Below are 12,372 nucleotides of genomic sequence, written 5' to 3' on the forward strand. Positions count from 1 at the left end.
CCGCGTGGCCAAAAACCGCACCTCATTTGGACTCTCCTAGCTCCCTCTACCTATAAATTGATGCCTCCCCCCAAAATCCCGCACTCCAAAACCCTAAAATTCCCCTCCGCGCCGCCGGACACGTCCGCCGCCACCAGACAAAACCCGCCGCCGTGCCTGCACCAGTCAAATGCTGCCACGTGGCACCCGGCCACCATGCACGCCGCTGGCCCGCCAGGCCCGCGGCCGGCCCCCCAGCCCGCGCATCCGCCGCCGCCTCACCGGTCGGCACCGCACCGCGCCGCGCCGGATCCGTCCAGATCTCGTCGCCCCGAGCTCGCCGGTGTCTTCCTCCACTACTCCGGCCGCCGCCTCGTCTTCTCCAGCAAACAACTCCGGCGTGCCTCGACATCTGCGCCAAGAGAACCCTAGATCTAAGAAATTCGGGAGGTGGTTTTTCTCCAAGTCTTTTCCATGCAACATTTTCAAGCCCTGTTCAACATGCCATAACTCCGCATCCGTAGATCCGTTTTGCATGCATGAAATGTTTGGGAGGCGTGACTTAATCTTGCTCTACTTATGTTATAAAATGTTCCTGGCAGATTGTTTACATGTTAATCAATTTTGCCAAGGTTATTGTAGTTGATCCATGCATGCTATAAACTTGTTCTTGCCTTGGTTAGCTTCATGAACATGTCTTCTTGCTGGTAGTATGCTTAGTTTGTCATGCAATGCTTTGTGATGAGTTAACCGAGCTCTCAAACATGCCTTCATAATTCTGTTTATGCCATGCCCAGTTTTCTGCTAAGTCTGAATCTGTTAACGAAACTCGCTATGTTTACATGGGTGTCATCATATCTTCTGATCCTTTTTGGCTTATGGTCAGTAAGGAACTTTTGTGATATGTTTTGAGTAGATTCATGCCATGGCTTGTATTGCTATGATCTGATCCTGTAGCATGTTGTTTGCTTGCTCTAAACATTGCTCCATGATGTTAATTCCTGACATGTTAGTATTTTCACTAAGTCTGCGATGCTGATATCTTTTGCACTTTTTGCCATGCTTGTTTGAACCTGCTCTTGTGTGATTTAGCCGTAGCTCAATGTTCATCTTTTGTCAAGCATCTTGAGTAGATCACTTCCATGTGCTTTGTTGCTATGTTGGAGTGTAGTAGCTTAGTTTCTTGTTGCATTCTAGATGGCATCGTGTTGTTAATCGTAGAATAGTGCCATTCTTGTGTTGTTCGCCATTTGGAAACCGTGCATCCGAATCTGGTGATCTTTATATCGATTTCGACCGAAATCATCTCATCTTTCCAGTGGCACACTTGGTTTTCCAAGTTGATGCCTCGTTCATTCTTTCCCTTCCGAAGCACGCATATGCATTGCATATCACATCCCGCATATCCACTACACCACAGCACCACATCCCCAACAAACAGGTTGGTCGGAAAAACAGCGTCTGCCGACACACAGTCGGTCGGGAAAAAGTATTGCCGACCGACAGCGTCTGTTGGGGTAAGTCCAGACGGGAAAACCTTTTCCCGACCGACATGTCTTTCCCGACCGACTGTTGGACGCCTATAAACCGAATTGCCGACCGACTTTCTGATGGCCTACCCCGGAATCTTTCCCGACCGATTTTCAGCTGGTGTTGCTCTTGAAGCTTTCCCGACTGACCGTTTGACAGTACTGTCTTTGCCGACTGACTTTCTGCTGCCCCTATCCTGAACCTTTCCTGACCAACTGTGCGATGGTGTCTTTTTTGCCGACCGACTTTCCGTTGGTCCTAGCATGAGCCTTTGCCGACCAACAATAGGATGCTGTTTTGTTTTGCCAACCAACAATTTGACAGCGCGTACCCTTGATTTCCCATCTGCCTTTCAATACAATGTCAACCAAAATCAAGTTGCATATCTCATTGTAATATGATATTAGTCAAGTTACAGAACTTGCATGTACTCCGAAAATATTAAATCATGACCAAAGAAGGATAACAAATTAATTACTTCTCACAAATAAAGGAAACATTTACGGTTCAACGACCGAATCACCCAACAGGTTTACAAAATGATAGATGCATCTCCAATATTCATTGTTTGCTCCATTACACAAAATACCCAGGTGACAAGATGACATATAGGTTTACAAAATGAGACCTAAAAGACACATTGTTTTTGCTCCATTACAGAAAATCTCTAGCTGATGCAAACTGACATCTTCCTAGTTCCTTCCTGCTCCTTTTGTATGTCTTTTCTACAAAGGATAAAAATGTAATGGTGAGCATGCATTCAGAGACAATGGCAAAAACAATAATTGTATAAAGCATCTAGGGCAATTGGCAGTAAAAAACTATGGGATTTTAGTGTTACAAAAAATAGCTCAAGTTCAGAACAATGCCACAACATGTGTTAATTAGATCTTTGCTGTGTTGGACATCATAAAGCCTCGATGCAACGTGACCATGAAGTATATTTCAGGAAATATGAGCAATATAGAAGTGTACTCGGAGCAACACCTGGTACTATTTTGCAATATAAAGCAGCAGCAGGGACGAGCTGGAGCGCGAAACGGTGAACTTTTCGCGCGCCAACGGCCATCTGGCCATCTAGCGCTTGGCGCCAAGCCAGTAACCAATTATGCACAGCAAGTATGTGATCTACTTTTCTAACCTAGCTACCAGGGACGCTCTACACAAGGCAGGCATAGACGGCTCTTACTGCCAAGCCCACGCTATTGCTCCCATCCCACGGAAGGAAAACTCTAGCTTATACTCTGTTCCTCATCATTTCTAGCTAGGATGTAACACGATGACATGTATGCAAGTACTGAATAGTTAGGTCCCATGGTGCAATCCGTAGCTCGATGCCTACACGATACGATGAGCGAAAAAATGAAACTCAAGCCAACTGAACCAGCCTAGCACAAGAAACAGAACTCTAGCTTCTACTCTGTTCCTCATCATATCTACTCTGTGACACCATGACATGAAATGTATGCAAGCATCGGATAATTAGATCGCGCATAACAACTCATAGCCTGATGCCGACGCAACAAGCAAAAGCATCAAACTGAATCAACCTGAACCAGCCCAGCACAGATAGATAACTGAACTTGGAGCAGAGAAATGAGTATCTAGATCAGCGACGGCAGCAAGCACAGGACTAGAACAGAAAGCGATGGGGGATTGGGAAGAAATTATACCTGCGGAGGTTCATCCCACATAATTAAGTTGTATTTCCATCATCTGGACATAAGGCAAAAAATTAGCATGTTCGGACAATTACTCTTGTAAACAATAGCATGGACATGAGAGCAACTTTTGCATCACATTATTATTTCCTTGTATTTCTACTAAACCATGTAAGCTATGAACTGTACATTAATAAGTGGCAATGAACTAGGCAGGCATTGATCGTTACTGCTCAATGTACAGAGCTAGATAACAACTATCATGAGGAAGAAGAAGATACAAGGGTCTGGTTAAGTTCATTTCGATCCCTGGTTTTGTAGCTCAAAAAATAAATACTAGCTCATGATTCAAATATACCTTAGCGGCGGGACGAGGAACATGCCCCAGGTTTGTAGGGTTTCATCTAGCAAAGTGATCATGAGTCAGTATCACACATCAAACAATTCGAGATAAGTGGACAAAACACACAATGTTGGTGATTACCTTGCTAGATGGCCATGCAATGGACCTTGTGACAGCATCAGCGATAATTTGTAAACCTTCATCTTCAAAAGGCAAAGTAGCATCCCTTCTGATCGCAACATTGACAAGAACCTCATAAGTTCCTAGTCCAAGGGGCTCTCCGCCCACAATAGTGTCTGGGTCAACTGAGATAATTGTTGCCTTAGCAACAGGAGTTTCAGGACCAGTCCATGCATATAGAAGCACATCCATACCAATCTGAATCAATGATTATTTTAGAAACATGAAACAAAATAAAATTTCAACATATAGGTAAGGATGAGAAGATTACAAGGCTTTCATCTTCATAGGCTGATGAGCTTCTTGAAGGGGGCTTTGCAACAACTCTTCTACGAACAAAGGGTTCTTCATCATCCTGTTCATCATCTTCTTCACCATCGTTATTATCCTCAGCTTCAGCTCTTGAGTTCTATCAAACAGAAATAGAGTTAGTGCATGGAAGATGGATTATTGATGCAATGAAAAGATGTGGAAATAGTTCATTACTTGTCGAGAATTGGAACCGTGCTGCGAGCTAGGAGTTTCCAGATTATGCCCTCCTTGTGAAGCTAACATCAATTCCATTCGGTTCATCTGTTCCTGCATTTGTAGCACATGCCCCTCCAGCATGTTAAAGCGATTTTCAGCTTCTCGACGCCCTTCCATTTCAACTAGAACTCTTGTGCTCAATTTACCCCGTGTACCCGGTGTGCCCAAATCTTGAGGTGTTGGCCCTAGACCTAACACACGGACACGACCCCCGGGCTCCTTCATTCCACATACATGTGCAAACAGATCACCTTCTTTAATGTTTTTTTCCTTCCATTCAGGGTGTTGTTCACCTTTCTCTATGAGTTCCTTCTGCAAAATGATATGTACTTGCTATGTAAATTCTACTTGTACAAGTTCTGTCTAATACTGAAAAAACGTGGCAAAAGGGACTCACAATTGTTGCTGCTGCCTGCGGCACATAATTCCCTTTCCTTTCCCCTTTCTTGCATGTATGTGTTTCGATATAAACTTCATCTCTTCGAGGATCATGCCCAAGTTTGACAGCCTACAATCATTTATTTATTTCACTATGCATTAGTCATTAAAACACAGTGGCATATCTTTTTAATTGGGGTAATTGCGTTTACCATTTCATTGGCAACACGGGCATGACTCTTGCTGCCAGATGTATGAGGCACTGCATTGGCACGATTCTTTTTGGCGATAGCACTACGAGACTACAAGACAAGTAAATGAGATTTATCACATGTATTGTTTGCTGCCAGATGTATGGTGCATATTTGTTTATCTATGTCCAACAGGATGACTACAGTTTTGATTTAGCAGGATGACTTACTTCAAATGCCGAAGATCTCCAATAAGTAATAAGGGTCTTCCAATCAGCTTCACTAATTCTGCTATCACGTCTTTTCATAAGTTGTGCATCAGTCAGCGCAGCATCAAACTTGTACCTCTTTAAATCTGACTTCCAATCCTTCCATTTTATGTGTGAAGTGTTGAGAACAAAGCTCAAGGCGGTTGAGTCGAGCTCATAAAATGCCAATTAGAATGAAAGAAAGCAGAATACTCAGTTAGATAGCATTAAAAAAGAGTAAGTTATAAATTATGCTCATTTATACCTTCAAGGTCTCCCACACTAACAATTTTTTGTCTACATCAACATCTCGCCAATCTAACTCTGCAGGTGATATATGCTTCCTCACCAAAGTACCAATGAAATTGGCAAATTCAGTTGCATCTGGCCCAACAGGCTGGCCATTCCCATTAAGTGGAATATGGATTTTGGGTTGATTCAGCCTTGCATATATGTTAGCCTTTCGAGTAATTTTTCTTCCACCTTTCTTTTGACTACCTTCATCATCAAGCTCACAAGTAATCTCTTCATGCAAGAAAATTAACATAGTCATACAACAATTCTAGCAAGTGACATTAGGCTACAATATGAGCAAGTATAACCCACTACAAATACCTTTGGAAGGCTGATGCTCAGGATCTACATGATCTTGATCTTTTGATACCCTAGACCTCAAAACACGTCCTTCATTCGCGCTTATAGGTGCGCTGGAGGGTGCCTGCATAGATATATAGTTTAGTGTTGCAAGCTACATTTGCTTCCTTCAGGTAGAACATCTTCAAGGCTACATACCTTTCTTTTCTTTTTGGGGGCTTGGTTCGCTTCCATATCTTCCTGCATAGAAGCTCTTGTTGCTCGTACCGCTGCTAGCCGTTTATCATTCTCTTCAATGGTCTTGCTTCTCAGTAGTTCCTCTACCGCTTTCAGTTGTTCCTCCGTGACCCCACCATCTTTAGCTCTTCCGTTTGTGCTTGCCATTTTTCCTCCTGCAAAAGACACACTATGTGAGTACATCGCTGAAAATACAAAACATTAGAGGATTATACACAACACTTACTTTTTTTTCAATATCACTTGTTTTAAGAACTAGTCCATCTATATCTGTCCTAGCAGAACCAATGCATCCATCGGCAACACTCACACTTATAGCAGTACACGGATCAGGTAACGTCACACATAAAACATTACCATTGTCATCTTTAGATTCTTCTATGTCATATAATGATGGAACAACAACAGTAGACCACTCAGCATCAATGGGATCTTCAACATAGTAAACTTGAGTTGCTTGTGTGGCTAATATGAAGGGCTCGTCTGATATTTTCTCACCGGTATTGAACAAATGCTTGAAATTCACAGAAGTGATTCCAAACTGATCAGTTTGCACCCATTCATCTTCTACACGATTATCAACCCAGTCACATCTGAACAACACTACTTTCCCTTCATGTTGATAATTCAACTCAAGAATTTCCTTTATAATGCCATAATAGGTCTTGTTTCTTACACTAATATTGTCACCTTTTCCTTTTGCAAAGGATGTGGTTTGTGCAACAAGAGCTACTCCAATACTCTGGAATGACCGGCCCTCATCATATGATTGTGTATGAAAGTCTGTCCCATTTATAGTGTAGCTACTATACTTCATAGCAACCAAGTTTGGCTCTTTAGCTAATATTTTTATCTCATGAGGTGCTTCATCGCCCATTTCTGCCACCTGTGATTATGAAATGCTATTGTTACTCTACAATGGGATGGAATTATATGTCTTATAGGTTGACAGTCACATGCCCACTTACGTGCAATTTAAACCACTCATGAAAGGTCTCGTAATGCACACACTTGACTTCTCGGTGACTTCGAACAACAATAGAAGAAAGGTAATCCATATGTTTGCTGCATATAGGTTATATTTATTAATTGGCAAGGAGGAGAGAAATAACCTAACAGCAATACATAGTAGGGATATCTTACTCTAGGTATGGTTCTATGTTGTCATAATTGAACAAGACGTATCTGTGGGCTTGCAGCCAAGTTTTGTTATCTAACATCACCATGCACTTGCCAGCCAGCCCTCGACCAATGTTGTGGAAGAAAGGAGTTGTATCATCAACTTCCATATCCAAACCTCCATCATTCCTAGCTCGATTCAACCGACTCTCATCATCCAAATAGTGTGAGCAAAATGTCAAGCTCTCATCAAACAAATAGCCCTCTGCAATTGATCCTTCCACATGACTTCTGGTGTGGACATGTCCCTTGAGCTTTCCTATATACCTCTCTACGGCCCACATGCTGCGAAAATGTACTGGACCAGCTATCATTGCTTGTGCTGGAAGATGAACCATCAAATGCACCATAATATCAAAAAATGATGGGAGGAATATGGCCTCAAGAAGGCTCAAGGTCTCAGCTATTTCATCATGCAACCTTTGCATGTCACTTATGCGAATAACCTGTGAGTACATTCGCTTGAAAAATCTGCTCACACGAATCAGTACCGCACTCACTCTTTCTGGTAATGTTCTTCTCACTGCAAGTGGCAGCAAGTCTTGCAAAAGGACATGGTTGTCATGGCTCTTTAGCCCAGTTATCTTTTTGTCCTTAACATGCACATTACGGTGTATATCAGATGCATAACCATTAGGAAACATGGCATTTTTAAATACTTTGCAAAATGTCCTCTGCTGATCAGATTCCGTTGTGTAAGGTGCCGGAGGAAAAAAAACTTCATCATCATCAAGATCAATAGGTTGAAGATCCTTTCTAATATTGAGTGCTTGAAGGTCATATCGAGAATTAATATTATCCTTGGTTTTTCCATTGACTGCCAACAAAGTGTTAACTATGTTCTCACACACATTTTTTTCTATGTGCATGATATCAAAGTTATGATGCATCTTCAAATCCTTCCAATATGGTAGTTTAAACCAAATAGACTTTCTTTTCCAAATGATTAGCGGATCCCCTTTCTTGCGTTTCTTAGTTCTAGGCTTCTTCGTTATAGGATCCTTCCCAAACTTGGTTTGCATATTTTCTGTCAGCTCTAAGATTTGCCTACCGGAAAGTGGAATGGTTGCTGTCCCACGTTCTATGTCACCAAATGTGCGTGTATCATACCTCAAGGGGTGATCTGCACGTAAGAACCTACGATGCCCCATATAGCAAGTCTTGCTACCATTTTTTAGCCTAAGAGAACATAATTGAGAGTGGCATTCAGGGCAAGCTCCTTCTCCAGAGGAAGCACAGGCAACCAAAGACCCAAGACCCGGTTTATCCGTAATTGTGCATATTATGGCAGCATGCAACTGAAAATACTCTCCGGTTGAAGCATCATAGGTCCTAACACCATCAAGAAACATATCTACCATATCATCAACTAGTGGCTCAAGATAGACATCAATATCACTACCAGGTGAATTTCTGCCAGGAATCAACAGTGATAGGATGAAATTTGATTGCTTCATAATCATCCAGGGTGGAAAGTTATAAGGAATCAATAATACTGGCCAAATGCTATAGCTGAGATTCATGGATCTAAATGGATTAAAACCATCGGCACATACTACAAGCTTAAGATTTCTGCTGTCTTTTGCAAAATCTTTATTTTTTTCATCAAAATCTTTCCAAAGGAGGGAATCTTTAGGATGCCTAATCAAGCCATCTTGTGTGCGCTCTTCTGCATGCCATCTTGTGAGAGCCGCAGTTCTGGAACACACAAACAACCTTTGAAGCCTCTTCTTTATTGGGAAGTAACGAAGAACCTTCTTAGGAACCTTGTGGACACGTTTCCCATCTGCACTCTTCCTTTCAGATTTCCATCTTGAAGCCTTACATTCTGGGCATGAATTGGCATTGGCATTGTTCTTCCAAAATAGAATGCAATCATTTTCACATGCATGGATATTAACATACCCAAGTCCTAGGCATTTGACTAGTTTTTTAGCTTCATTGGAGTTTTGGGGTATTGCGGACTGAGGGTAAGCATCTTTTAGTAGATCTAACAGCAGATCAAAACTTCTATCAGACCACCCTCCAAGCAGTTTGGTGTGAAGAAGTCTCACTAGGAAACGAAGCTTTGAGAAATTCTTACAGCCTAGATATAGCTCTTGTCTAGAATCAGCTTCAAGTTTGTGGAGAGATTCTAGAAAAGAGTCATCCTGATCTAAACCACAATCATCTTCAAGATCCCCCCCTTTATCCAAACCAGCAGCAAGGTCTCGTAGCAAATCAGATATATCATCGCCCTCATCCCTATCGTCACCCTCATCTAGATTTGGAGGAATGGAAGAAGAAGAGACACGTTCTCCATGAAACATCCACTGTTTGTAGCCATCTACAAATCCCTCGCATACCAGGTGCTCACGGACTTCAGACTCTTCTCTCCAGTATGAGTTCACACAGTTTTTGCAAGGACATAAGATTTTATTCTCGACCGATGATTTATTAAATGCAAAGCCTAGGAATTTGGCGAGCCCTTGTAAGTACTTCTCTGTATGCCTACATGCAAGTGTACATGTGTAGTGTGTTATATATAGTTTCAGCATCTAAGAAATTTAAAACATATATGCTGCGTTATACCTAGGCGCATCCATCCAACTTCTATCCATGGTAGCTAGCTTCACACTTGGTCACTACAAATACACACTAAATCCTGAACAGATGATATCACAACCAAAGAATGCAAGGAATTACTTGAAGTACTATAAATAAAATGGCTCGGAAAAGAAAGTAAGAATCATAGAACCAATTCAATGGTAGTACACATAGCAAAGGTAGATACCACCATAAATAAACAGACCAAAGATATGGTTGACTCACCAACTAGTGAAGGATGTCGTGACAAGCACGGAAGGGGATTACTGCGCCGCTGCTGGAAGATGAGTCGTTGGTAGCAAGAATCCTAATAACCAACCAGATTACACACTAAAAAAATCAGTGCCAAACATAAGGAGGTATCTCTACATATTCATGGCATCCACACACATGGAGGGCCTCTAGACTTGAGTGGGGCAGAGGAACTCACTTGAGTGGATGCAGTAAGCACGTCGGTGGATGATCTCTTAAAGATGAGCTCCCACGGTGTAGCCTCCTGAAGGAAAAAATGCATAAGAGCCGAAGCCTAAGCAAAACCTTCAATTCATGTTCACACGCAACATTGGCTGGGTTATGCTAGGAACATACTAAGATAACAACTTCAATAAATCTTGGAGCCACATTTGTGACAAAATACCAACAAGATATTAAGCTCACCAATTTCATAAATAATATCTGTTTGTTAGCCACTAACTCCTAATCTATCTACAATTTCAGTTATTCACATAATTTCTGAATCAAACAGCCAGACTAAAAGCACTCCATCAACTAATCATATACTAAAAGAAAAATAAGCAGTGGACACTCCACACACACCTTGTGCACTAAGGTGGTGTTTGGTTCAGGCAAATATGATGCTAGGTACAATCAAATACCACAAGCTGGTCACTAAGTACCAATGATTCTGCTACTCTTCTTCCTCTGCTCAATGGTACCAACAATGGTTCTCTATGCAACCTGCAACAGAAACAAAAGAGAGATGAAGTCAGGTCGCATGTACAGAGAGATGAAAATCCACACTGCGTGAGGTCTCCCCCAGTTCAGATGCTAAACTTCCTTAAGAGGAAATACAAGAATCTAGCCTCGATGCTTATCTCACCAAGTCAGAGAAACCACTTCCTATGAAAGGTAAAAAGTTGTTCAGTATACAGAATTTTGTTTTAGCCCATGATGTTGAATATAAAATCTCTTACGAGATCATGCTGAACAACACTAAGGACAATGTAGAAACTTGCTAGACTTAATGAGTGATCCCTGCTCATTGAACCTGTAACAATTCAGGCATAAACCATGTAAAATGCATCTGTTCCTTCTTTTTTAATGTCAGGACAAACGTGTGTACTTACACAACTAACGGTAATGAAACATTGTTCTCAAATCATATGTACAGATCCAGTTCGGCCTCCACATGAAGCTGCAGAGTTAGTATCATCATTTCCTCAGAAGAACCTCGGAGTTGTCCCCGCCACATGCGTTCTACGGAAGATCCCCACTGCCAGAGCTCCAACATGCCTCTAGGGGAGAGACAGAGAGAGAGAGAGGAGCTGTACCTCAGACGCACGCTGCCCGGTTACAAGTTGAAGCAGCCACTCGGACAGACGAGCGCGGGGCGCCGATGGACGGGCAGGACGGAACTGCATGGGGCGCCGATGGACGGGCAGGATGGCGCGGGGCGGAGATGGATGGGCATGACGGTGCAGAGCGGCGCAGGGCGGAGATGGATGGGCACGGGACGGCGCGGGGCGGCGCAGGGCAGTTAGGACGGCGCGGGGCGGCGCAACAGAGGCAGGACGGCGCGGGGCTGGCAGGACAGCGCAGGGCGGGCAGGACGGCGTAGCGGATGTCATGGGACGGCCTGGGGAACGACCGGAGGGAGGCGTGGGGCAGCGGTGGAATGGCTGGGATCTAGGGATTTGGCGGCGTGGCTGGGGGGAAATGTTAGGGATTTGGCTGCTCGTAGGGATTGAAGTGATTTGAAAAAAAAAACATCTCGCGGGCTGGGCCAGACTTCGCGCTAAAATTTGGCCGTTCGCGCGCGAGGCCCATTTAGCATCTGACTGTTGGTCGGGGTTATTTGCCGACCGATGGTCCGTGGGCCATAAGGGAATTCCCGACCGACAGTTCGATGGTATATGTTTTATCATTCCCGACCGACGATGTGTCACCGTAAATAATTTTCCCGACCCACAGTCTGTTAGAAACTTTCATGGCCAACCATGGGTCGGCAATAGTGACTTTTTCCCAACACACAACGGTAGGGAATTCTGGTGCATGGTGTAGTGATCATGCCATGTTTTGCGTCATGTTGCTTGCGCATTGCATCGTGATTGATTGTTGGTCTTTTGCTTATGTTCTTGCCTTGGGTAGAGCCGGGAGACGAGTTCGTGATCGAGGAACCCGTTGAGTACGCTTACGAGGATCAAGCTTTCGTCAACTCGGAGAACTTTGCAGGCAAGATGACCATACCCTCGAAATCACTTCTATCTTTGCTTGCTAGTTGCTCGCTCTATTGCTATGTCGTGATACCTACCTCTTGCTATATCATGCCTCCCATATTGACATGTCAAACCTCTAACCCACCTTGTCCTAGCAAACCGTTGTTTGGCTATGTTACCGCTTTGCTCATCCCCTCTTATAGTGTTGCTAGTTGCAGGTGAAGATGGAGTTTGTTCCATGTTGGAACATGGATATTGTTGGGATATCATTATTATATCTTGTTTACCTTAATGCATCTATAT

General features: G+C 43.1%; 2 protein-coding genes across 2 annotated transcripts; both read right to left on the minus strand.

The window, feature by feature from the left end:
• Positions 1–3,523: 3,523 nt before the first annotated feature.
• Positions 3,524–6,016, minus strand: LOC125521815 (uncharacterized). Its single transcript, XM_087516750.1, has 10 exons — positions 5,831–6,016; positions 5,654–5,756; positions 5,305–5,563; positions 5,021–5,225; positions 4,812–4,901; positions 4,619–4,729; positions 4,180–4,533; positions 3,965–4,102; positions 3,655–3,891; positions 3,524–3,574 (listed from the first exon to the last, which is right to left on the minus strand). The coding sequence occupies exons 1-10, from the start codon at positions 6,014–6,016 to the stop codon at positions 3,530–3,532; spliced, it is 1,728 nt and encodes a 575-aa protein (XP_087372876.1). The 3' UTR covers positions 3,524–3,529.
• A 117-nt stretch (positions 6,017–6,133) lies between these two features.
• LOC147979481 (uncharacterized) lies at positions 6,134–11,105 on the minus strand. The gene is made up of 10 exons (XM_087515231.1): positions 11,084–11,105; positions 10,828–10,901; positions 10,734–10,753; positions 10,510–10,591; positions 10,065–10,130; positions 9,902–9,964; positions 7,013–8,904; positions 6,838–6,934; positions 6,227–6,755; positions 6,134–6,144 (listed from the first exon to the last, which is right to left on the minus strand). The coding sequence occupies exons 1-10, from the start codon at positions 11,103–11,105 to the stop codon at positions 6,134–6,136; spliced, it is 2,856 nt and encodes a 951-aa protein (XP_087371357.1).
• Between the last annotated feature and the right edge of the window lie 1,267 nt (positions 11,106–12,372).

The sequence above is a fragment of the Triticum urartu genome, chromosome 3A, assembly GCF_056163025.1.
Source record: "Triticum urartu cultivar PI428250 chromosome 3A, HENAU_Tu73, whole genome shotgun sequence".
Taxonomy (NCBI): Eukaryota; Viridiplantae; Streptophyta; class Magnoliopsida; order Poales; family Poaceae; genus Triticum; species Triticum urartu.